The sequence below is a fragment of the Rhinoderma darwinii genome, chromosome 2 (assembly GCF_050947455.1).
Source record: "Rhinoderma darwinii isolate aRhiDar2 chromosome 2, aRhiDar2.hap1, whole genome shotgun sequence".
NCBI classification, from domain to species: Eukaryota; Metazoa; Chordata; class Amphibia; order Anura; family Rhinodermatidae; genus Rhinoderma; species Rhinoderma darwinii.
The window spans coordinates 98704038-98730821 of record NC_134688.1 but is presented as its reverse complement, the minus strand read 5'-3'; the positions used below and the strand labels follow the sequence as shown (position 1 = coordinate 98730821).

Below are 26784 nucleotides of genomic sequence, written 5' to 3'. Positions count from 1 at the left end.
ATAATGCCAACAAAGCTGTTGAGCATCAAACATAGTCCTGGTTTGATATATAGCAAGTTAGCAAGCAAGGAAAAATTGTCCTGTAGTAAAGGGCGATCTATCTAAAAATTGGAGGAAAAAAATAGATACAGCCGTGTTGAAACTAAAGCTTGTTCACAGGATGAAAGAACAGTTGCAGGGAAATATATTCATCATCTTTTTTCAAAGGGACTGGTTGTACAACGCCTCTTTAGCACCATCATTATATGAGAGACGGACGTGCCAAGCGATGTTGGCACACCATAACAGGTCCCTACCCGGCAAGGTGGGAACTGAAATATGCGCAAAACAACCTGTCACCTGCAGAATATTTAAGGGGCAATGTCCAACTCCGTATATATGGATAGTAAAGGACCACCAGTCCCCAAAGTATTGTGAGCTTTACTAGAAGTTTTGTCGGTTTTAAGAGGTCAGTGAAGAAACAGAATAGAACTATCTAGAGTCCATACTGTATTTATCATGAACAGCTTGATATCCTCCAAAAAAAAAAGAAAGCAAGATGCCCATATCACCAGTTATGAGAATAAATAGAACAGCTGAATTTGGCAGAATATGGTCATAACAGGCAAAGACAAGCAAAAATATAAAAACCTCAGTTTTTCAAAAGATATTATAATTATTCACTTCTCAAGGCATTCATCTAGTGGTGTAATAAGAATTTTTAAAGCACAAGGGGTTGTCAGAAATGTATGAGGTTGTACAGAGTTAGGCCCCATGCACACGACCGTGCCCGCAATCACGGCCCGCAAGCACGGCCGGCCGCCGACTGGCAGACGCATTTTCGGGCCGTGCTCCCATACGAAGTACAAAAGAACGGACATGTTCCATAATTCCCGGAACATTTCCACGGTACGGACACCCTTCCGTAGTGCTACGGAAAGGTGTAAGTGTTCAATGAAAGTGAATGGCTCCGTTTTTGCGGACAACAATTGCGGTCCACAAAAACGGAGGTTTTTTACGGTCGTGTGCATGGGGCCTAACAATTGTTATTTTTTTCAGATGTGTCAGTTAGTTAAATTTTTTTGCAGTTGGTAACAATAGAGAAACAAATGTCTGTTCTGCTTTTTTCTGTAGTACAGAAATATTCCGTATGTTTTATTCATCTAGGGGTGTAATGAGAATTTTTAGTTTTGTTTGGTTATTTTGTGTTCAAGTTTGTAATGGGCAATAAAGCAACGGGCATAAGGATAAATTTATAAAATTAAAAGGGGCAAAAGTGGCAATGAATAAATGTGAAAGATGGAAATAAAATTAACAAAATTAATAATCTAAAGGAGAAGTGGAAGGTTTTAAAGCAATCTATTATACAAAGGCCAGGTTTGGAGGGGCATGTTTCGCATTGATAGCGAGAATCTTTTCGGATTCCTCGTTTGTAGCACACACATTTTTTTTTGTGGGCGTAACTTTTTTCTGTGGGCGGCACCTCTGAAGGAAAATGTTGCCCTCGAACTACTCTTGAGGCTTCACTGGCTGATGTTGAAGGTTCTCCTTCCTCCTCACTGCCTTCAAAAAGTAATTTTCTGATGTTTTCCTGGTATTCCAGGTATTTTTCGCGATGGCCGGCAGATCTGTACAAAATGTACGAGTTGTACATCGCTACCTGGACAAGATGCATGACAATTTTTTTATACCAGGTCCTGGATTTCCTCATCGCATCATAGGGCTTAATCATTTGGTCGGCGAGATCGACCCCCCCCCTTGCGTCATTATGTATAGTTGTGAGCATATGGACGTCTTTCTTGTCCCTATGTTTTAAGAAGAGCACCCCATCACTGCACATTGCCCTGCTCTCGCCAATTTGTAGCCTTTGGCCTAGCAGTGTCTTTGGGAGGCCTCTCTTATTTTTCCATACTGTTCCACAGGCTACGTTTTTTTTTACAATCAGGCATTTAAGTAGTGAAACCCTGGTGTAAAAATTGTCTAGGTAGAAGTGGTAGCCGTGGTCTAGCAGGGGGTGCAAGAGATCCCAGACAATTTTACCACTTGTACCTAGGACAGGAGGGCAGTCTGGGGGCTGAATCTTTGCCCTCATAAATCCTGAATGTGTACGTGTAGCCAGTTTCAGACTCACATAATTTGTAAATTTTGATGCCGTATCTGGCTCTTTTATTGGGCAGGTACTGCTTGAATTTTAGCCGGCCCTTAAAATGAACGAGGGATTCATCAATTGCGATCTCTTTTCCAGGGGTGTATATTTCACAGAATTTGTTGGTAAAATGTGTGATCACAGGCCGGATTTTATAAAGGCGGTCAGAATTGGGGTCACTTGGGGGTGGGCACTGCAGGTTATCGTTATAGTGCAGAAATTTTATTATTGCATCAAACCTTCCCCTGGACATTGTATTGCGGTACATGGGAGTATGTGCAACACGTCTGTTGACCAATATGATCTCACAGAGGGTTTTTTTGTGATGCCCATATTGAACAGCAACCCCCAGAATTTATGCATTTCCAATGCATTAACAGGATGCCAGCTGTTTGGCTTGGCATAAAATGACTGCGGATTAGCGGCAATAAATTGCTCCGCATATAAGTTATTTTGCATAACAATAAAATTAACAAACTCATTTGAAAAAAAGAGTTTGAAAAAACTTAGATCATCAAGACCCACTGTGTCTACATGAATCCCTGAAGTAGCGTTAAATTCTAGAACTTGGGGGGTATAATTAACGGGGGGAACCCAGAAATGTTCGCTATTATCAGGGTAGACTTGATGGCGGCCCACTTCATGACTGAGGAATTTCCTCATCATCGCTGGAAGATGAAAGAATAAATTCAGATCCGTCACTAGCGGATTCAGTATCAGAGCACAGCATTTCGTATGCCTCTTCCGCTGAATGTGATCGCTTTGCCATACTGCTATATATATATATATATTTTTTTTTATTTTTTTTACACGTGCAAAACTGATACAGCAAAGAGTGTTTGTATCTCTCTATAGTAAAATTAATCTGTTACAATAAACTGTATTGTAACAGTGAACTATATAATTTGAAACAATTTTTATATATATATATATATATATATATATATATATATATATATATATATATATATTTTTTTTATAAAACCTCCCTAACTATTCCTAGCCAACGATCCCTATCTACCTATATAATTATATCTAACTAACCCCTAATAATCTAAACCTGTATGTTATCCCTAAATTCACTATCAGTAAAATTTCTCTCTCTCTCTCTCTGTCTCCTATCTCTCCTCTCTATTCTATCCCGGTCTCTCTCTCTCTCGCTATTATTATTATTAATTATTTATTTTTTTTAAAAAGAGAAGCTCCCACAAGTAGAAGCACAAGAAGGGAGCAGGTAAACAGCGGCAGTGGAGGGGTTAAATTCGCTGGATCCGACAGGTGAATTCACACTGTCGCTGGACACGTCTGATCTCTTCACTTTCACTCTCTGACTGAAGAGATCAGACGCTGACTGACCAATTACAGCGCATGACAACAGTAACTGGGCTGTCACAGAAGACTGACCAATTACAGCGATCGTCGTCAGGGGACCGCTATTATTGGTTCCCTGCCGTGTTACTGTGTCGATCAACTGTCATAAACAGTTGACGGCAAAATTCTGTCACCTTGTCTTTTGACAGGGTGACAGAAATTAGCCAGGACGCGCCGGTACGTCCGTGCCTTAAAGCACTTCAATGCAGGACGTACCGGTGCGTCCTGGTACGCTAAGGGGTTAAAGTCGGTCGACAATATTTGATGTATTTACAGGACAGAGCGAACAGGAAATATTTTTTCATGAAACAGACCCACTCTGAATTAGGAAATCAGTCTAGTAAGTTGTTGGCACATATTGTAAGACAGAATACTCAATCCCCCTCTATTCTTAAAATACACGATGTAGATGGGACTGATCTGATAGATACCTTTGATATTGCTGACAGATTTGCACAGTATTATAGAGATTTATATTCCCCAAGGGTTAACTATACTCCTCCCGACTTGCACTCCTTTTTGAATAATATAGTATTTCCCACTCTGTCTGAATCGGATAGAACACTCCTGGATGCAGATATTGCTTTGCAAGATCATGAATGGCTCTCGAGACCTCCAAAGGGTAAATCGCCGGGACCCAATGGAATTCCTATAGAAGTCTATTGCAAATATGCAGAATATGTTGTCCCTGATATGCACGCAATGTTCTTACATTCGCTGGAGATGGCATTGTTACCTGAATCATTGAATGATGCGACTATTGTAGTATTGTTAAAGCCGGATAAGAATCCGTTGGGACTGTGGGTCGTATAGACCTATATCGCTTTTAAACAGTGACTATAAGGTTCTCACAAAGATATTGGCGACTAGGCTGAACTCCGTCATACACACTATTATTCATCCAGACCAGACGGGCTTTATGCCTGGGAAATCCACATCAGACAACATTAGGAGAGTACAGGTGGTGACACAAGTTGGTATAGCTATGAACAAGGATTGGGCGATGGCCTCACTGGACGCTGCAAAAGCGTTTGATTCAATTGAATGGCCATATTTGTTGGAGGTGTTACGCCGATTTGGTTTTGGGCCTCAGTTTATAAAGTGGGTTTCCATATTGTATAAATCCCCTTGGGCCCAAATATTGATTAATGGTGTCCTATCCCCGTATTTTCGACTTGCTAGAGGCACACGGCAGGGCTCCCCATTACTCTTCAATATGTCCATAGAACCATTGGCCTTACTTATACGACAGGACGCCTCGTACCAAGGGATTAAATTTGGGGGGAAACTAGACAAAATAGGCCTTTATGCCGATGACATGATTCTCTTTATGCAGCAACCTAAGGAATCTTTACCCATAGCAATCACTTTAATTGACGAATTTGGAGGATATTCTGGCCTACGGATAAATTGGGACAAATCGTACTTTATGCCATTGCAGGGCCAGGGCTGGGAACCTACAGTGTGTGGGCTTAAGGTGACTGATGGTTTTAAATACCTCGGGATCATGATTTGCAGACACCATGGCTCAGATTTCGAGAATATACGACCTTTCCTGGATTATATCAATGCTAAATTTAAACTATGGAGCTCATTGCCCCAGGCTGTTTCTGGTCGTATTAATCTCATAAAAATGATTATACTCCCTAAATGTCTGTACATGCTGGAACATGCTGCAGTACCTGTACCAATGTCTTTTTTTAAAAATGTTCATGCTCTATTTCCGTCCTTTATATGGGGAACCAATAGATCAAAGCTTAAACTCCGTACACTACGGCGACCCAAATCTATGGGAGGGGCCTCTCCGATATTTATTTGTTTTATCTGTCGGGACAGCTTCGCTATCTTACGTCTTGGCTAGAGCTGGGAGTCCTCCCTAATCGATCATTATCTAGCATGTTATTTGGCTGTTCCACATCTGTGGCCTGTATTGGAGGGTTCAACGTCATTGTTCAGGAGCTTACTTCCCCTACATAGATTGGCAGCGCAGGTGTGGTTGGCTGCCAAAAAATTGCTTAATTTTGTGGATATTATGGCTGAAACTCCCTTGTGGCACAATCCATCTTTGCCTCATGTCTCAGATGCCCTAGACCAGGGGTCTCAAGCACGCGGCCCCTGGCGCTGTCATCTGCGGCCCGCGGGACACAGAGCCGCTAGTATCGGCTCTGCTCCGAGACTCTGGGGAAGCCTCTGACATCGCTGTCCATACATCGACAATGATGTCAGGGGCTTCGCCAGAGCAGGAGTCCCAGTGATGTCAGGAGCACAGCTGGAGTCCCAGGAAGAGCCTAATAGCGCTCTGCCTGGAACTCCAGCTCTGGGCAAGCCCCTGACATCACTGGGGCAGCCTCTACAGAGGGCACTGGGGCAGCCTCTACAGAGGGCACTGGGGCAGCCTCTACAGAGGGCACTGGGGCAGCCTCTACAGAGGGCACTGGGGCATTATCTACAAGTGGGTGTGTGACAGTATCTGAAGAGGACACTGGCATTATCTAGGGGTGTGTTGCATTATCTACAGAGGGCACTGTGGCCTTATCTACAGAGGGCACTGTGGCCTTATCTACAGAGGGCACTGTGGCCTTATCTACAGAGGGCACTGTGGCCTTATCTACAGAGGGCACTGTGGCCTTATCTACAGAGGGCACTGTGGCCTTATCTACAGAGGGCACTGTGGCCTTATCTACAGAGGGCACTGTGGCCTTATCTACAGAGGGCACTGTGGCCTTATCTACAGAGGGCACTGTGGCCTTATCTACAGAGGGCACTGTGGCCTTATCTAGGGGTGTGTTGCATTATCCACAGAGGGCACTGCGGCAGCATCCACAGAGGGCACTGCGGCAGCATCCACAGAGGGCACTGCGGCACTATCTAAAAAGGGGCTGCCCAATCTTGACATGTGTGCTAACTGAGCCGCCGGACTGCATTTAGCGACACTAACTGGAAAGCTGGATTGTTGAAATAAGCACGTGGAGAAATCTCAAATTTTAAACCTAGCGCTATTATTATAGTAATGTAGTATTATTCTAGTAATATAGTATTATAGTAGTTCAAATAACTAATTAACAATAATTTTGTATTGTATCAAATTTGAATGTAATGCGGCCCGTCAACTTCCCATTTTTTCTATATGCGGCCCACTTACCCGGCCGAGTTTGAGACCCCTGCCCTAGACCCTCAGTTTTGGACGCTGCAGGGGGTTGAGCGTGTTGAGGATTTGTATGTGGACGGAAGTATCAAGTCTTTTGTGCTGCTACAGTCCGCTTTTGATATACCTAAAGAGTCTTTTTATCAATTCCTTCAGCTTCGTCACACTTTGCAGACTCAATATCCGCCTAGAACTAGGAACATCTCAGATTTTCCTCTCATTGGAATTTTTTGGTCCCAGGGACCTAGGGGCCTGATTTCGGTGATCTACTCCTTCATTCAGGCTTGATTAAAAGCGGCACCGCTGGTTGTTTAGACGATATGGAAGGAGTTCATTCCTGAGATATCCTCCGAAATATGGATTGACATGTTAAGCTCCCATACATTGGTTTCTCCAGCCGCCAATAATAAGATGACAATTATTCATCAGAGCTATCGGACTCCTGTCCGCCTACATAAGATGGGTAGATGTCCGACTGCTGAATGTCATAGGTGTAGAGTCTCCAGAGCAGAATTTTGGCATATGATTTGGGCATGCTCTTAGATAGCATTGATATCTGACGTACTAAAGCTGCCGGTACCCTTTAAGCCCTTGGTGTGTTTATTTGGAATTGTATCTGAAGATCATTGGACACATCACAATAGAATATTTTTTGAGGGATGTACTATTCCTAGCACGTAAAGCAATAGCTCTTAGATGGATGGGCCCGATCACAATGGAAAGCTCTGGTAAATTCCATGTTACCGTATGCCAAAATAGCGTACAAAAATAGAGGGTGTGAACATAAGTTCTCTAAGGTTTGGGGTTTCTGGTGCGACTCACCATACACACTATATGATTCACAACGGTTTAGAGACCTTAGAAATATAATGTTAATGCATGATACTGTTTAAACTGTACTGGATTTAATTGACTGTTTATATTGTCAGCATTTTCTGCTGCACTGTGATGTATAACCCAAGACTTTAGATACAATCGTAAAAGAAGATACATAGCCAAACTGTGCATGGTTTGTATATTGTTCAATAAAATGAGTTTAAAAAAAAAAAATTGGTTGGTGCATTCCTGCGGTTTTGGCACTTACAAGCACCTGTAGACATGTGGTAAGTATCAACTCTTCACATCTTAGGCTGGGTTCACACGACCATGTTACGTCCGTAATGTACGGAACGTATTTCGGCCGGAAGACCCGGACCGAACACAGTGCAGGGAGCCGGGCTCCTAGCATCATAGTGATGTATGATGCTAGGAGTCCCTGCCTCGCTGCAGGACAACTGTCCCGTACTGTAATCATGATTACAGTACGGGACAGTAGTTCCACGCAGAGGCAGGGACTCCTAGCATCATACATCACTATGATGCTAGGAGCCCGGCTCCCTGCAGTGTGTTCGGTCCGGGTCTTCCGGCCGAAATACGTTCCGTACATTACGGACGTAACATGGTCGTGTGAACCCAGCCTGAGGGTATGTTCACACAGTGTCTTCGGCCGTTTTTCGGGCCGTAAACGCCCGAAAAATCGGAAGCGGAACGCCTCCAAACATCTGCTTAATGAAATCAATGGTAAAAACGGCACTCTGTTCCGATGGGTCGTTTTGAAAAACTGATGCGAAAAAGTAGTACAGGACACTACTTGGAGCTGTTTTTCATACTCTACTGAAAAAAAGCTGCAAAAACGGCCGTAAAAAAACGCTGCGAAAATTGCGAGTAGCTTAAAAAACATCTGAAAATCAGGAGCTGTTTTCCCTTAAAAACATCTAAAAATACGGAGCTGTTTTCAAGTATGCGTGTGAACATACCCTTACAGTTCTTTGCAGAGTAAATTTTTTGCATAAGGTGTCTTGAGTGCTTGTGGACCAATATCGCATGGCCTCAGTTTCAGCATTTTTAAAAGCACAGGCCTGTTGATTTACGTGGTATATATGAATTGGGCTATTATTTTTACAATGTTTTTGTATGTAAACCTCTATTTCTATGTGAGTTTTAGGCGATATTATACATATATTTTTTAAATAATTCCTTTGTCACAAAGTTACATGAAGGTGGCCATGGCTGCCAACAGCACGTCAAAACAATAACAATCATCAGTTGTGTCGGCTTTCAGGAAATATATAGGGTTTGGGGGTGCACTGACTTAAGCTGTGTAGTCCCTGCATTTTATAGGATGTTACCTTTTTAAAAAAAAAATTCTAGCTTGTAGAAGCACTCCGGCAATTCTTTTTATTTTTGCACATATGCTAACTCACAAGCAACATACGGAGTCTGACCACCAAAATAGACCAGGAGGTCAGTCTCCCCTGTTCAGCTGACTTCCTGTGCACTGGCAGCTCAGAGACACCTCCCCTCCCCACCCAGTTCCACCCTCCTTGTTTCTCTGTGCGCCCCCCTTCCCCATTGCATATAGTGCTGCTGAAGGGATGATTTCTGAGGGCTAAAAACGGCTGACAGATTCCCTTTAAGGGCGGAGACTGAAGTTGATAAATGAAAAATCAACATTACATTAAGAGCAGCAAGACATTGGTCGTTGGGATCAAGATGTGCTTGAGAAGGTCAGATAGATGGATGGACTTGGATTGTGGTTGCACAAGTGAAAATGATTAATAGTTGTACACAATTGTGAAAGACCTGTATCCACTACATGTCACTGGGTACTCACTTCCGCCTGAACATCTCTGCAAAGATGCATCCTACGCTCCAAATGTCTACTGGTGTAGCATATGTGGACTGAAGCAACACCTCGGGGGCTCGGTACCACAAAGTTACTACCTGCAAAAGAAAGAATGAAGAAAGTAACGCCATGTAGAATGGGATCAGTCTATGGATGTTTTAGGTAAGCATTAGCTGTATTCACTTTGAGATTACACTGAAGAACTTGTGAATAGAGAATCATAAAATGAGCCCATTATATCAGTTTACGCATCCTATAACAAATACATTAACAAATACAGAACTTTTTGTAATGGCCATTTTTTTATTTTACAGAGGCGGTAAAAGATTTACAAGAAAGAATGTGGTGAAATGCTAAGTGACCTGCTTCTATGTTGTAATAACACAAAATAAATATATATATATATATATATATATATATATATATATATATATACATACACACACACACACACACACACACACACACACACACACACACACACACACTATATATCATGGAACAGAAACCGACAAATAGAGCAGGGAAAAACTAAAAAGAAAACACTAATAAACGGCCTCACACAGAAATACCGTAACAGTTTATAGCCCAAATTACTTTTAGGGACCTTGGCCTATAAACTGTGGCGGCATTTCTCAGAGGCCGTTATTAGATGGTTTGGTTTTAAATTTTCACATCTGCTTTTTTTGTCAGTTTCTATCCCTGGTATTCAATATTATACTCAATATCCAGTTTATCTAGGATTATTGCATGTCATGCTCCACAACAATATTATGCTACTCTGGATGTCACATTCTCCCGGGAAACTGTATGCCAAATGGACAATTCCCCCTCAATGTTTATTACTGGACCGGAAACATTAAGACCCCCCCCCCCCCCCCCATTTAAAAAAACTCTTTGGCCGGGCTCTCACACAGCATAAATATGCTGAAATGTAGCACGTGGATTTCACTGCTGATTTTGGTGTGGATATAGCTGCAGATTTCACTTATTATATTGCAATAAATTAAATTCGCTGTGAAAAACTGAAGCATTCCTAGAATACACTGCGGATTTTTCCGCTGTAACGGATTTAAAAACAGCAAAACAAAGAAAGAAAACCTAATTCGCTTACATTGTAATGCAGATGCCGCACACAAAATTCTGCAACAAATACGCAATGTGTGAATCCGGCCTTACTTGGACACATGGGGGCAAGGAGGAGTAAACTCTAGATTCATCAAACTATAAGAACGTCCTACCCATTGGCTCTGTACACTTTCAGTGAAGTAAAAATAACAAAAAAAGGTGTAAAACTTATGCAGAAAAAAAAAATATATCACACTTTTGGAATAGGTCTTCCCAATAAAAGCCCCTAGGTATATTAGAGTATACATTTGTACAGACTTATACGTCTCACATTGTGACACATGTGGCATGAACTTAGCCCAAGAGGCACCATAACCATAAAACATGCAGTCAGAGTTGACTTGGACACTTTAGACTTTGGTCCCTTTTCATACCTTGTTTATTGGCCATACACCGGAGGAATGTTTTTTCCCTTAAATAGACAAATTTTTCAAACAACTTATGCTTATCTAATCGTATACCTGCTATATATCAACTTTGTCATTTACTTCCTGTCAAAATGTAGCAGTTTTATTAATGCAAATGCTGTGTGAAGTTACTGCCACAAAGTGTGTCCCTTCCTGTAATCTCCGGTCCACCCACGCCCATATAAGGTTATAGCGAAGGGAGGAGGGAGCAGGGAGAAAAACAGACATGCAGCAGCTGTTAAGATTTCTACATCACCCCAGTGATGGATTCTTAGCTACAATGCTAATTTCTGCAGTATAATGTTCTCCATGCTGCAGCTGCAGAGTGAGTGTGAGTGTGTGATATATATATATATATAGCCAACCAGGACGCGATGTCTATTCACAATCCCAACACTTCGGTAAGGAAGTGATGTCTATTAACTCTCAAGACACTTCAGTATCGTTAATGTGTGTATGTGACTGCACAATATGATCTAGCAAGATCACTATGTGCAGAGTAAATGAATGGAGAGAAGTGTATGACGCTAATTGGTCCGCTTCATACACTTCTCTCCGCAATGCCCACTTGGTCAAAAAGTAAAAAAACACACCCAGTTGTCCATTAAGAAAGTCATTAGAATAAATCTAAAATAGGTCATAACTCCGTCAAAAATGATCGATTTTCTAAATAAAATAAAAAAACTGCTTTAAATCGACATTACAGCGCCGATCACATTATGTAGAAGATACGGCACTTATAATGTGGTGACAGAGCCTCTTTAATGTTGAGTATTATGGCTAAAAATTTTAAGAAAACCCAAAGTTTAGTGTCTCAGGAATTTAGAATATTATATAAGCTCAATTTCAAAAATTATTTTTAATACCGAAATGTTGGCCTACTGAAAAGTCTGTCCAGTATATGACCTCAATACTTGGTCAGGGCTCCTTTTGCATGAATTACTGCATCAATGCGGCGTGACATGGAGGCGATCAGCCTGTGGCACTGCTGAGGTGGTGTGGAAGCCCAGGTTGCTTTGATAGCGGCCTTCAGCTCGTCTGCATTGGTGGGTCTGGTGTCTCATCTTCCTCTTGACGATACCTCATAGATTTTCGATGGGGTTTATGTCAGGCAAGTTTGCTGGTCAATCAAGAACAGTGATACTGTGGTTATTAAACCAGGTATTGGTACTTTTGGCAGTTTGGGCAGGTGCCAAGTCCTGCTGGAAAATGAAATCAGCATCTCCATAAAGCTTGTCAGCAGAGGGAAGCATGAAGTGCTCTAAAATTTCCTGGTAGACGCTGCACTGACTCTGGACTTGATATAACCCAGTGGACTGAATTGAATTACTGAAATAAATTTACTTTTTGATGAGATTCCAATTCACGGAGAAGGACTAGTATGTGTAAAGGGATGTATGTAGGGATGTCACGATACCAGAATTTGGACTTCGATACCGATACTTCGTTTAGTATTGCGATTTCGATACCAATTTCGATACTTTGCCAACAGTAATAAAAAAATAATAATTCTTCCGTTTTTTGATGTGAGGCGCGACGTGTGATGAATTTTGAATGCGCCTCACATTAATAGTAATTAATCCCATCCTGTTTCTCAGTCATAATGGGTTAATGTGTGAGGTACATGATGGGGTTAATTACTATTAATGTGAGGAACATGGAGGTTAAATTCATCGCACCTCGTGCCTCACATTAATAAGTGATAGAAAGCAGTGTTTATTTCATTTTTTTTTTTACAGCGTACACATCATAAATGATGCAAAAAAATTGTTGTGCGCGCCATTACTGAATGTGTATATTTTATGTATTGAGACTTATTTGAATGTTTATTGTAAAAAAGATGAATGTGTATTTTTTTTAAATTTAACAATACTTTGTTTTTAAACTTTAATGTACTGACATATATCAGATATGTGCCAGTACATTAGCCTGTGGACGAATAGCACACAGGCTGTTAGGACATACCTCAGTATGCCCTAACAACAGGATATATGGTAAGACAGCCCTGGGGTCCGTCAATAGACCCTGGGCTGTCTGCCCATATATGGTATGGCCCTCGATCGCGTCACAGGAATTCCCTGTGATGCGATCCAGGGGCATCCCCCTTTCTCATTTTCTCCTGAATGCTGCAGTCAGCTGTGATCGCAGCATTCAGGGGAATAGCAGCGGAGAGTAGAGGTCTCTCCGATCTCCGCCGTTATAGAGCGGGGCTGCGGCTGTGTAATACAGCCATTGCCCTGCTCCTGACATTAAGTGTGCGCGCAGTCAGCATGTGGTGATGCGGCCGGCGCTGCACTAATGAGCGGCGGTTCAGGCACGGAGGACAGAACATAGGGGTGTTTGCAGTGCGCCCGCCATGTTCTGTCTTCAGTGCCGCCGCTCATTAGTGCAGCGCTGGCCGCATCGCATCATCCTGACCCCGCGGCACTTGTTATCAGGACTCCGGAGCGGAGCAATGTCTATCACACAGCTGCAGCCCCGCTCTCATACATTCATGTATTACTATACTGAGCTGTGCGGCTGCGCAGCGAAGTATCGAAATACAGGAAATAGCGGTATCGAACCGTTTAGGGATGCAGAGTATCGAAACAGTATCGAAGTTTCGATGCATCCCTGTATGTATGTATGTATGTATGTATGTATGTATATAATCATTCTGCTCCCCAAATGTGCAGTGTATAGTAGACATGATGAGAATTTGAGAAAGAGCCTACAGAGGGATAAAATACTAAATGTCATATTGACCAGAAATAGTGTTATTCCTGATGCACTCACATATGAGAGCTTATTCTGAAAAGTTAGGTACGCTTTAAAATAAAGTTTTCCTCTTGGGTGACAGTCAATATGCCATGGCTCAGCCCATACTGGTGAACATGCAAAGCTGCAGTACCAGGCACAGCCACGTTCCCATGTACGTTGCGGTCTCCATACAGGATGCGGTGTCAGTATTAACAATGAAGAGCGCCACAACCCCATCATTTTGATCAGCAGGGGTTAGCCCCCGGGGAGGGAACCGGCCGGTTCTCCCCGATTCTCCAGAACCGGTTGTTAAAATTACAGCTTGTTCGCAGAAACCAGGTTGAAGTGGGAAACCGGGACCGATCCCCTGCACTCAATTGTATTCCTTAGAACGCGAATACAATGGAGTGGATTAGCGCTGCCCTGGCGAGGCACATGATGCCTCGCCATTCGGCGCTTTAGTGATGATACAGTCAACGGGATGACGTCATCGCACTGCTACATCGTTCCGCTGGAGGACTGGCATCGCTGGAGGATGGCGCGACAACGGGATAGGTAAGCATATGTTTTTTTTTCCTTTTGCTGTGGGCAGTGTTAGGGGCCCCAACTACAGGGGAGGGCTATATAGGGGGCCCCAACTATGGAGAGCACTATCTACAGAGGGCACTAGGGAAGAGCACGATCTACAGAGGGCACTAGGGAAGAGCACGATCTACAGAGGGCACTAGGGAAGAGCACGATCTACAGAGGGCACTAGGGAAGAGCACGATCTACAGAGGGCACTAGGGAAGAGCACGATCTACAGAGGGCACTAGGGAAGAGCACGATCTACAGAGGGCACTAGGGAAGAGCACGATCTACAGAGGGCACTAGGGAAGAGCACGATCTACAGAGGGCACTAGGGAAGAGCACGATCTACAGAGGGCACTAGGGAAGAGCACGATCTACAGAGGGCACTAGGGAAGAGCACGATCTACAGAGGGCACTAGGGAAGAGCACGATCTACAGAGGGCACTAGGGAAGAGCACGATCTACAGAGGGCACTAGGGAAGAGCACGATCTACAGAGGGCACTAGGGAAGAGCACGATCTACAGAGGGCACTAGGGAAGAGCACGATCTACAGAGGGCACTAGGGAAGAGCACGATCTACAGAGGGCACTAGGGAAGAGCACGATCTACAGAGGGCACTAGGGAAGAGCACGATCTACAGAGGGCACTAGGGAAGAGCACGATCTACAGAGGGCACTAGGGAAGAGCACGATCTACAGAGGGCACTAGGGAAGAGCACGATCTACAGAGGGCACTAGGGAAGAGCACGATCTACAGAGGGCACTAGGGAAGAGCACGATCTACAGAGGGCACTAGGGAAGAGCACGATCTACAGAGGGCACTAGGGAAGAGCACGATCTACAGAGGGCACTAGGGAAGAGCACGATCTACAGAGGGCACTAGGGAAGAGCACGATCTACAGAGGGCACTAGGGAAGAGCACGATCTACAGAGGGCACTAGGGAAGAGCACGATCTACAGAGGGCACTAGGGAAGAGCACGATCTACAGAGGGCACTAGGGAAGAGCACGATCTACAGAGGGCACTAGGGAAGAGCACGATCTACAGAGGGCACTAGGGAAGAGCACGATCTACAGAGGGCACTAGGGAAGAGCACGATCTACAGAGGGCACTAGGGAAGAGCACGATCTACAGAGGGCACTAGGGAAGAGCACGATCTACAGAGGGCACTAGGGAAGAGCACGATCTACAGAGGGCACTAGGGAAGAGCACGATCTACAGAGGGCACTAGGGAAGAGCACGATCTACAGAGGGCACTAGGGAAGAGCACGATCTACAGAGGGCACTACGGAGAGCACGATCTACAGAGGGCACTACGGAGAGCACGATCTACAGAGGGCACTACGGAGAGCACGATCTACAGAGGGCACTACGGAGAGCACGATCTACAGAGGGCACTACGGAGAGCACGATCTACAGAGGGCACTACGGAGAGCACGATCTACAGAGGGCACTACGGAGAGCACGATCTACAGAGGGCACTACGGAGAGCACGATCTACAGAGGGCACTACGGAGAGCACGATCTACAGAGGGCACTACGGAGAGCACGATCTACATACAGAGGACACTACGGAGAGCACAATCTACAGAGGACGCTATAGGGAGCACTATCTACAGGGGGCACTATGGGTGTTATACACCGGGCGACTATCGTGCAGACCAGCGTTCATAGAATGCTCGTTGCTGATAATTGCTCTGTGTAAAAAGGTCAGCGATCAGCAGATGAACGATCATCCGGTCGTATAGATTTAAAAATTGTTGTCAGCAGCACATCTCCCGGTGTAAACAGGGAGACCTGCTGCAGACATGATAATAATTTATGGGTACGAGCGTTTGGAGTAACCACCGCTGGTCCCCATCCACAGCTCTGTGTGACAGGAGCAAACCAGCGCCGATCAACGATGTATCGTTGATCGGCACTCGTTGTACTGGCCGAATATCGGCAGGTATAAAAGGCCCTTATAAGCTCTATGAGGGGAACTATCTACAAGGGGCACTGCGTGATGCATTACTTTACAGTGTTTGACATTCATGGACATAGTGAATGGTACTATTATATTCAGGAGAACAGTGTATAGAACTATTATATTTAGGAGCGTAGTGTATAGCACTATTATATTCAGCACAGTGTGTAGCACTATTATGTTCGGGGGCACAGTGTGTAGCCCTATTATGTTCGGGGACACAGTGTATGGTACTATTACATTCGGAGGGACAGTGTCTAATACGATTATATTTAGGAGCATAGAGTGTGGCACCATGAGAATTTTATCTTCGTTTATAGGTGCGGAAATGTTGGAAAAGTGAGGAGCTGAAGACATCTGAGCGGCAAACTGCAGAAATGAATCGTGACCGGGAGAAGTCATAATAGAGAACCAAAGAAAAGAGAAAAAGAAAGACTCCAATCTGAAAAGTCGTTACCGGTGAGTCACTAAATATAAAATGTTTATTCTCCCTGTGACTGATCAGTACTATCGTTCTTTATTTGTGAAACAACAACTCCCCGCATATCCTTACCATCGTTTTGGCTATACTGGGAGCTGTAGTTTTATGTCGAACAAACTTATATGGCAGGGGTTAAACTCAATTTGTAAATGATCTCTGTACAGAGCTGCATTTGTGCTTGTGCTGTATTTATGTACGGAGCTTGGTTCTGGAGTTACATACAGCACCAAATAGAAGTTCAGAACATATACACAGCCCCAGAACCAAGCCAGTACATATACACAGCCCCAGATCCACACTCAGTACAGATATACAACACCAGAACCAAGCTCAGTTCATACATACAGTATGGAGCTTGGTTTTGGTGCTGGATGTATATACGGAGCTTTGTTCTGGAGTTGTATATATGTACTGAGCTTGGTCCTGGCACCGTATCTGTGTCGCGGCTTACTGTGCACGCCGCACTGTCCACCACCCTTCTCCCAGCCAACAGCCTAACTAAATGGGCTGAGCATGCTTAGGATATTAAATGTGCACGTATAGGTCTATATGTAACGGGTGAATTAATATTATGAGCGTCGGTAGGTAGGTATGTACGCTTATGAAATTATATACATAATGTGAAAATCCATTCATACATTCTGGACAGGGAATTTCTTTAGACTCCACTTTAATGTAGGGCTTATTTGGAATATCGTAATTATTTTATTATTAGAATCATCTTCCATGGCGCGATATACCGCAAAACACCCTGAGCCCCCCCCCCCCCCCGCGGATGTCTCTGCCCGCAAAACAGGAAACCTGTAAAAAATTGGAATCCCACCCAGTGTCAGACCCCCACCGATCTATTGATGGCCTATCCCAAGAAAAGGCCACCAATTAAAAAGCTCCGATATCTTATTTAACCAGATTTCATAGTGTATAGTGAATACTCCTAGTTATGGAGTAATCCTCCTTGCTGCCATGATTTAGGGAATTGCAATTTACACAAGCAAGCTTAACCTATGGGCCAACTGTGCAGTTTTGGTAAAGCAGATAGAATGGCAGCTACATGTGATGAAGATAACCGCACAAACGTAAAGGTCTGGAAATAGGGAAAGCGCAAGATAACAGACTGCTGACTAGGAGGAGGAATAGAGGAAATGAGCCACATGAAGAGGTCAGCATCTATAAGAGCACATATAGAATACTTGTTGATAAAGATATGAAGTATTGTAAAACGGACTGCATCTCCAGTGCGAATGAGAAACCTTTCCAAAGGCAAACAAGTGGCTGGTATTTATATGCAGAGGCACAGCCAGGGAGAGGCGATTTACAGAGAAAGAGGCTCCAGAAGGGAGAAAGAACTGGATTCTAGGAGAGAAAACTACACAGGAAATATAGAAGATCCTGATATGGAAACAAGAATGGACTAATTCACATTTGATAGGGTGCATTCAAAGAAGGTGTGCTATATGGAAAGGGGAGGATACTCATGAATTCCAAATACTGACCGCTCTGGAAAAATAAAATCCCCATAGGACACGGATTCAACTTGTCTTGTATTCACCGAATAACGACGATCACTGTAAAAACAGCGGCGGTTAGTGTTCTCCCCTCTCAGAATATATTCTGTGAGAGGAGAGAAATGGTAAAAATAAGGGCTAGCACCCCCTATTAGACCACCGATCACCCCTGATAATCAAAATGGCGTGACTGACTGTTACATCACAATGATCGAACACATTACACTACGTAGCTAATGTAATGTGTTCTAGCAGCGATCAGAGCTGCAAGTCTAAAATGCCCCCTAGTGGGACAAGTAAAAATAAATTAAAAAAGTTATAAGTTACATAAACAAAAAATGCTTTTTTTCCTATAAGTAGTCTATTATAGGGAAAAAAATGAACACTTTAAAAAAAAAAAAAAAGTACACATATTTGGTATCACCGCATTCGTAACAACCCTAACTATAAAATTATTTTTACCGCAAGATGAACATCGCAAAAAAAAAAAAAGAAAAACAGTGCTAGAATCACTATTTTTTTGGTCACCCCCCCTCTCAAAATATACAAGGGGAAAAAATGATCAAAAAGTCGCATGTACGCCAAAATAGTACCAATAAAACCTACAATCCATCCGCCAAAAAAAACAAGCCCCTACACAGCTTTGACTGAAAAATAAAACGTTATGGCTCTCAGAATATGGGGACACAGAAAATAATTTATTTTATAAATAAGTGATTTTATCGCGCAAACGCTGCAAAACATTAAAAAAAAAACTATATACATATGGTATCGCCGTAACCGCATCGACCCGCAGAAGTAAAATTGTCATTTATAGCCCAGGATGAACGCCGTAAAAAAAAAAAAAAAAAAAAAAAAAAAAAAGAAGACCAAAAAGCATGAATTATGACCATGTTTTTTATTCGCCTTGCTTGCCAAAAAGTGGAATAAAAAGTGATCAAAAATAAATAAATAACGCATGTACCCCAAAACGGTACCAATGAAAACTACAGATTGTCCCGCAACAAATAAGCCCTCACACAGCTCCGGTGAAGAAAAAAAAGAAGTTCTGGCTCTCAGAATATGGCAATGCAACATGTGCAGTGTTTCAAAAGCGGGTAAGATTGGGCACCATTTAAACATTAGCATTACATTGGCAATACATTAGCATTGCAGTGTATTTTACCAGCTATCTACTGGTCACTGGTTCAATTCCCCTAGGGGGACTAATAAAATGTGTAAAAACAAAAGTTAATTATTATTAGTGAAAAAAATATTCAATAAATATTTAATGTCCAAAAAAAAACAAAACATTTTCTCTCTAAAGTATTGTAAAAAAAATAAAATAAAAATACACCAAATTAGTATCACTGTGTCTGTAAAAGTCCAAACTATTACAATATACCGTTATTTAACTCGCACTGTGAACGCCGTGAAAAATAAAGACATTTAAAACGGCAAAATTGCTGTTTTTTGGTCACCTGGGCTGTAGCAAAAAAAATGTAATAAAAAGTGCTCAATCATTTGTATGTACCAAAAAAAAAAAATTGTACCAATAAAAGCTACAGCTCGTTCCGCAAAAAATAAGCCCTCACACTATTGACGGAAAAATAAACAAGTTATGGCTCTTGGAAAGCGGGGAAAAACGAAAAAATGGATCAGTCCAGAAAGGGTTAATTACTTTCTAATGAAAAAAAACATTTATGACCACGTGGGGTATAGCCGTACTCTGGAGAAATTGCTTTACAAATGTTGGGGTACTTTTTCCTCCTTTATGAAATTTAAAAAAAAAACAAAAACATTTTAGTGGAGATAATGTTGATATTCATTTTCACGGCCTAATTCTAATAAATTCTAAAAAAGACATGTGGGGTCTAAATGTTCACTATACCGATAGATTCCTTAAAGGAACAGTGTCACCCCAAAAATTTTTTTAATATGTTAAAGATGTTAGTGCTTTATTAAAAACGTTTGGATTCATTTGTGTGTTACTTTTTTTTATTTTTACACTTTTTCTTCCCTATGGGGGCTGCCATTTTTTTTTCCATTTCTGTATGTGTCGATTAACGACACATACAGACATGGAATACGGCAGCTCCAGTCCCATAGGGACTGCGAACGGGGCCCGTTCCATCCACTATCGTGTACGCCGCTGTGTGGGAACAGCGCATGCGCCGCTCCCACACAGTTCAATTTGAAATGCGCGCTGTCCGGCGCCATTTTCCTGTGGACCGGAAGTCGCGGCCGGACAGTAAGATTACTACTTCCGGTCGCGGCTTCCGGACTTGTGCACATGGAGCAGCGGCAGCAGACGGAGCGGATGGACCGGAGGGAGCGGCGGCGACTGGAGCAGGTAAGTTATTTCTATGTATGTTCGTGTTTCAGTGTGTTTACTACTGTATGTTAACCTTCTACACTGTGTGTTAGCTCAAAAAATGGCGACACACAGTGTAGGAGGTTAGACCGTTCAAACCCCTCGTTTCTCCCGGCACTAGCCAGGATAAAGGAGGGGGGGATTCTGAGAGCTCACTAGAGCGAGGGATTTTTACCCAATTTTGCAGCATAAAGCAATGTGGTTGCTTTACCACATGCAATGCTGCAATTTTGGGAATGGCTCCATCTAGTGACCAGTGCAGGGAAATATTATAAATTGAATCCAATTTATAATATTTCCTGACTCGTGAAAAAAAAAATAAAAAAATTAGAACAATGTTTAAATCACCTACACACTAATTGTTTAACTAAAAAAAAAAAAAAACATGTTTTGCTGCCAACACATTCCCTTTAAGTGGTGTAGTTTCCCAAATGGGGTCACTTTTGGGGGATTTCCACTGTTTTGGTCTCTCAGGGGCTTTGGAAATTCTACATGGCACCCAAAAACTATTCCAGCTAAATTTGAGCTCCAAAACCCAAATAGCGCTCCTTCCCTTCTAAGCCTCTCTGTGGGTCCAAACAGTAGTTTATTACCACATATGGCGTATTTATGTCATCGGGAGAAGTTGTTTTACAAATGTCGGGGTTCTTTTTCTCCTTTATTCCTTGTAAAAATTAAAAATGTCTAAAGTTTTCTCATTAAAAAAAAAAAAAAAAAGTTTTCGATTTTTACCTTTACAGACTAATTCCAATGAATTCTGCAAAACAAGTGTGGAGTCAAAATGCTAAATTTACCCCTAGAAAAATTCCTTGAGGGGTGTAGTTTCCAAAATGGGGTAACTTTTGGGGGGCGTCTTTATTGTTTTGGCACCATAAGACCTCTTCAAACCTGACATGGTGCCTAAAATATATTCTAAAAAAAAAAATGAGGCCCCAAAATCCACAAAGTGCTCTTTTGCTTAGGAGGCCTGTGTTTGTCCATTAGCACACTAGGGCACTTAGACTGTACGGACTACGAATTATTATTAGTATCATTTCAGTTCACATTGCGTTTTTAATCTTCATTTGTATGCTTCTAGTTATCCAAATAAAGCTATTACGCCACAATACTAGTAAGCATTCAATAGGTATCTGGGAAGCCAGGGCTAATCTTTTTGCCTTTGGCGATATTGATGTGTTTTTGTGTGTATCTCAGCTCACCAGATACCTGGGTCCTCTCCTTGTTTTTTTTTATACAGATGGTGGAGTGGTTCACGATGCTGCACTGTGCGGAATCCCCTATGATGTTAATATTGCAAGTAAACGTGTAGACATAATGATAATTACTATTGATCCATGAGTAACAGAGTCCATTAAGTATATGGTACTAACATGACTTGCTCCAACTAATGGGAATTTGGACAAATATAGGAAAATGCAAATTAACACGCAATGTGACCACAGGTTGATCATTCTCCTCGTGGACATCCTTCAATTCATGCCCCTTCAAAAGACCAAAGTATCACGAATGTCAAAAATATCATAACACTGGTAAGCTTGGAAGCAAATCATCAAATCTATGGGTGGTCACATGTGGCACAATTTGTTGCAGAAATCCATGCACCTGTTGCAGAAAACCAAATTCAGATGAATTAAACTGATCTCCAGTCAGACATTTCTGCCACGTGTTTCTGCACCCTAAGGCTATGTTCAGAGTATTTTGCAGAGTTTTTTGACGCGGAAACCGCGATGCAAAACTCGGCAAAAACGGCCCGAAACCGCCTCCCATTGATTTCAATGGGAGGCGCCGGCGTCTTTTTGCCGCGAGCAGTAAAACTGCCTCGCGGGAAAAATAAGCGACATGCCCTATCTTCAGGCGTTTCCGCCTCTGACCTCCCATTGACTTCAATGGGAGGCAGAGAAAGCGTATTTCGCTGGGTTTTATGCCCGCGGCGCTCAATGGCCGCGGGCGAAAAACAGCGCGAAAATCGGCGTGCGGGGAGCGGAAAATCTGCCTCAAACTCCCAAACGGAATTTTGAGGCAGATATTCCTCCTGCAAAATACTCTGTGTGAACATGGCCTAAAGGAGTTGTACAGTATTCGAAAAAAATAAAGCTGCTTTCTTCCAAAAATAGTGCCACCCCTGTTCACAGTTTGTGTGTGGTATTGCAGCTTAGCCCCATTCTCTTCAAAGCAGATGAGCGGCAATACCTGACCCAATGACTAGAGTAGCGCTGTTTTTGGAAGAAAGAAGCCTAGTCTTTTTAATCCTGTACAACCCATTTAAAGGGAACCTGTCACCAGCATTTCACCTATTAAACCAGCAATACCAGGGGATAGTGGGTAAAAAAATCAATTCTATATAACCTAGAATTGTCGTCTTAGTCGGCTCTGTAGCTTTAGTATTCCGTTTTTTAGTGTTCCCACACCGTATGCTAATGAGCAGAAAAGAGTCAAATCTTCATTCCTCAAGTCTTTCTGCATTTACCCCGCCTCCTTACTTTTGATTGACAGCTCCTCGCCTTCCCCCAGCACACAAAATCCCACGCTTGTGCATTGATGTCCTGTTCTGGGGTGTGCGCACAACGGGACACCGAATTATTACGATAAAAGGCGGGAAATGTTTGCAGACCGTTATTTACAGTTGGAGGAGGAGTTTAGGAGAGGGGATAACGGCAATGAACTTTTCATAGCAGTGGCCAATGAGGGATAAGTAAAGTTCAATAGGTGAAATGCTGGTGACAGGTTCCCTTTAAGTCTTTGGAAGGTAGGAGAAGGCACTAACAGAGAAAAGGTTCAGCTTCATTTTTTTTTTTTGCCTCATAGCGTTAAACTACATCATCATCTCATATCTGCTTAGAATTTAGAGATCCACAGTATAATAGTGATATTACACGGCATCCTATTTCATAGTACAGTGAGCTACATATAAATGGAGTATGCAGCCAGTCTCAGTTACATCCGGTTTCATGACATATTCAGTAAAACATGCATACAAGAAATTCTCAAACTGACCGATACTAACCTCAAAATATGACAAATGAGTCATACCCACCCCCGCATCTGTAGTCACAACAAAAAGCAGCAACAAAACCCATTTAAAGAGGATCGGGGAAATAGCTGTGTTTTCTATGCCCACTAAGCTTCTGTGGAACACGTGAAATCATGAGAATTTGGCTGCAAAATTCCCCAGAAACTGGTTCTCTCTTTTTACAGTACGACTAGTATCAAATGTCATACAATAATACACCAACGCATTGCAGATATCCTAAATTGTAGGTCAATGAGCGTCCTTACTGGAGTGCGCGATCACCTCTGCGCAAATGGTTACACGTCAGCGCTAGAGTCTCAAAGAATAATGGAATTCACCATTTCAGCTTTGGCTACGGTCATAGTGTAATAATCTAGAATCTTGCTTGTGTACCCTCAGATACCTGCTTCTTATTTCTTATTGGTTATAAACATGCATGATTGGATCGGCTATACATGCATGTTTATATTAATAAGACACAACTGGCAGTGCTTATCTACCGGAGAACAAAGGGTCGCGTATGTAGAAATCTAGCATGACCCATTAATCCTTCTACCTCCCTATAGAAGACATCAGGCAGCCCCCCGATACGCAGTGGGGTGTCGGTAAGTTTAGCCGATATTTGTCTAAGGTGCATGACCAGGTTAAAATACTTGAAACCAAAACGAGCTTTTTACTTACTACAGGGGTTAGCGCCATCTGGCAACTGTAAATCCGTGCCAGGCCAAAATCGGCTAGTTTGACTTGTCCACAGCTGGTCACCAGGATATTTTCTGGCTTCAGGTCACGGTGTACAATGCAGTTCAAATGAAGAAATTCTAGGCCAGAGAGGAACTGTCTCATCAGGTTCTGCAGATGGAGAAGATACAGGATAGAAATACAAGTAACTATTAATTCTAATCGAAGAAAAATTATATATAAACCACTTGAAACATTGCTGAACTCGCATTAACAAAAAACTAAAAAACAAAAACTACCAGTAAATATGTTAACAAACAGGGTGGTCAACACCAAGCGAGCGATAACACATTGGAGCAACAATTATTAACCATTTAAGGCCAAAGCAGTTTAGGCTTTAAAGTGTAGCTAAATGTTCGACAAACTTCTGACATGTCATAGTGACGTGTCTGAAGTTTGTATTGGTGGGGTCTGAGCACGGAGACGAGCGTGTCAGATTTGCACATGTAAAAAAAAAAATGCCGCGTTTTTCCTACATTTCTTGTAGGTGTGCAGTATGCGTATTGGCATCAGTGTGCTTTGCGTATGGCATGCGTTTTTCACGTTCGTGCAAGCACTACTGTTTTTAATTTCTCTGCTTATATATATTCACGCAATGGACACGCTGCGTGAAAAACAACGCATGTGTGAATGGCCCCATTGAATTGCACGGGTCTGTGCGCTCGGAGTGATTTCAACGCACAGAACACGGGAGAGTATTACGCTCATCTGAAGGAGCCCTAAGGCTGAGTTCACTCAGGGGGGATACGCCGCGTAAAAGCAAAGCTGTGGTGCAGTTTTTCGCTTGGAATGTCCACAGCTGAAAACCGCAGCACTTCGCTTTTCATCCCAGGAGACTGCTGCAGCCTGTGATTGGCTGCAGCGGTGGTCACATGGGATGAAATGTCATCCCAGGAGCCGGCCTGGAGGAAGAAACAGACTCCTGGGTAGGTGTAAGATTATTTTATTTTTCTGAGTGGTGTTTTTTTTTTTTGCGGCAGAATCACTGCGAACCTGCCGCATAAAATGCAACAACTGCTATTTGTTGCGGGTCTTACTTCCCCATTGAATTGAATGAGGAAAACCCGAAACAAATAAGCAGCGTTTACTCAAATAAAATTGACATGCTGCTGAATAGAATTCCGCACCGCAGGTCAGTTTTTTTTCCGCCCAGTATTTACGCGTGGATGAGATTTGTTTATCTCATCCACTTTGCTGCTACTGTAGGTCTTGTGGATTTTCCGCAACATGTGAACTGACCCCAACACTGTCAGTACAGATTGGACAGTGTTGGAGACACTACATTGTCAAAAGTAACGGTAACACCCATTGGTCAATTTAAAAAAATAAATTGGCTACGAAGTGATTTTTATGTCTGGAGAGCCAATAGGTCCTTTAAAAATTTCCTTGAATTTTACAATTTGCCTCGGATTCTTATAGACAAAATTATTTTTTTGTGGGGGTGACGGTGTTCTCCAAAATAACACAATCTACAAGTGAACTAAGAATAGTTTTTTTATATTTACATTTTTTTATGCTATGATGTTCTCCTTATGGAAACAATTTTATTGTATAGGTTGTTACACACGGGGGTACAAATTCTGCATATGCATTTATTCTTGGCATAATAAAAATGATTGTATTTTATTGACATTACATTATTGTATGTGCAATATAAAACGCACAGGCTTCTGGGCAGAAGTTCTGCTGTAACAGACTTTATTACAACTCATCTCTAGTGTAGCCGCGTATCAGGGCTTTGCTTAGGCCTCATGCACACGACCGTATTTTTGTCCACCCGTAAATACAGGTCCTTGGTCACCAGTATTCCACCCATATTTACGGGCACGTATTTGGCTGCAAAATTGCACTGCACTAATCGGCAGCCCCTTCTCTCTATCAGTGCAGGATAGAGAGAAGGGACAGCCCTTTCCGTAGTAAAATAAATTCATACTTACCCGGCCGTTGTCTTGGTGACGCGTCCCTCTCCTGACATCCACTCCGACCTCCCTGGATGACGCGGCAGTCCATGTGACCGCTGCAGCCTGTGATTGGCTGCAGCAGTCAAATGGGCTGTAACGTCATCCCAGGAGGCCAGACTGGAGGAAGAAGCAGGAAGTTCTGGGTAAGTATGAACGTCGTTTTTTTTTTACAGCTTTATCTATATTCTGATTGGAAGTCACTGTCCAGGGTGCTGAAACAGTTACTGCCGATCGTTTAACTCTTTCAGCACCCTGGGCAGTCACTATTTACTGAGGTCACCTAGCAACGCTCCCATAATTACGGGTGCACACACGTAGTCACCCATAATTACGGGAGCCCCGTAGACTTCTATGGGCTGCCCGTGCCGTAATTACGGCCTGAAATAGGACATGTTCTACCTTTTTCAACGGCACGGGCACCTTCCCGTAAGCATACGGGGAGGTACCCGTGGCCAATAGAAGTCTATGGGCCCGTAATTACGGGAGTTTTTACGGTCGTGTGCATGGGGCCTTAGTCATCTTATTCTGGCTTTGCAGGATTCAATATTTTTAGGTTACTTGAAATTTCTAGACTATCAAATGCAGGATTAAAAGGCATTGCACTGTAACTAAATATTATT

General features: G+C 42.7%; 1 protein-coding gene across 2 annotated transcripts in view; it reads right to left on the bottom strand.

The window, feature by feature from the left end:
- CDK4 (cyclin dependent kinase 4) overlaps positions 1-26784 on the bottom strand; it is a 94752-nt gene that overhangs the window by 35691 nt on the left and 32277 nt on the right. For both annotated transcript variants that reach the window (XM_075851957.1, XM_075851958.1), the window contains exons 4-5: positions 24147-24314; positions 9295-9404 (exon numbers count right to left, since the gene is read on the bottom strand). In XM_075851957.1, coding sequence (XP_075708072.1) covers positions 9295-9404; positions 24147-24314 — 278 coding nt within the window. The remainder of the gene's footprint in view (positions 1-9294; positions 9405-24146; positions 24315-26784) is intronic.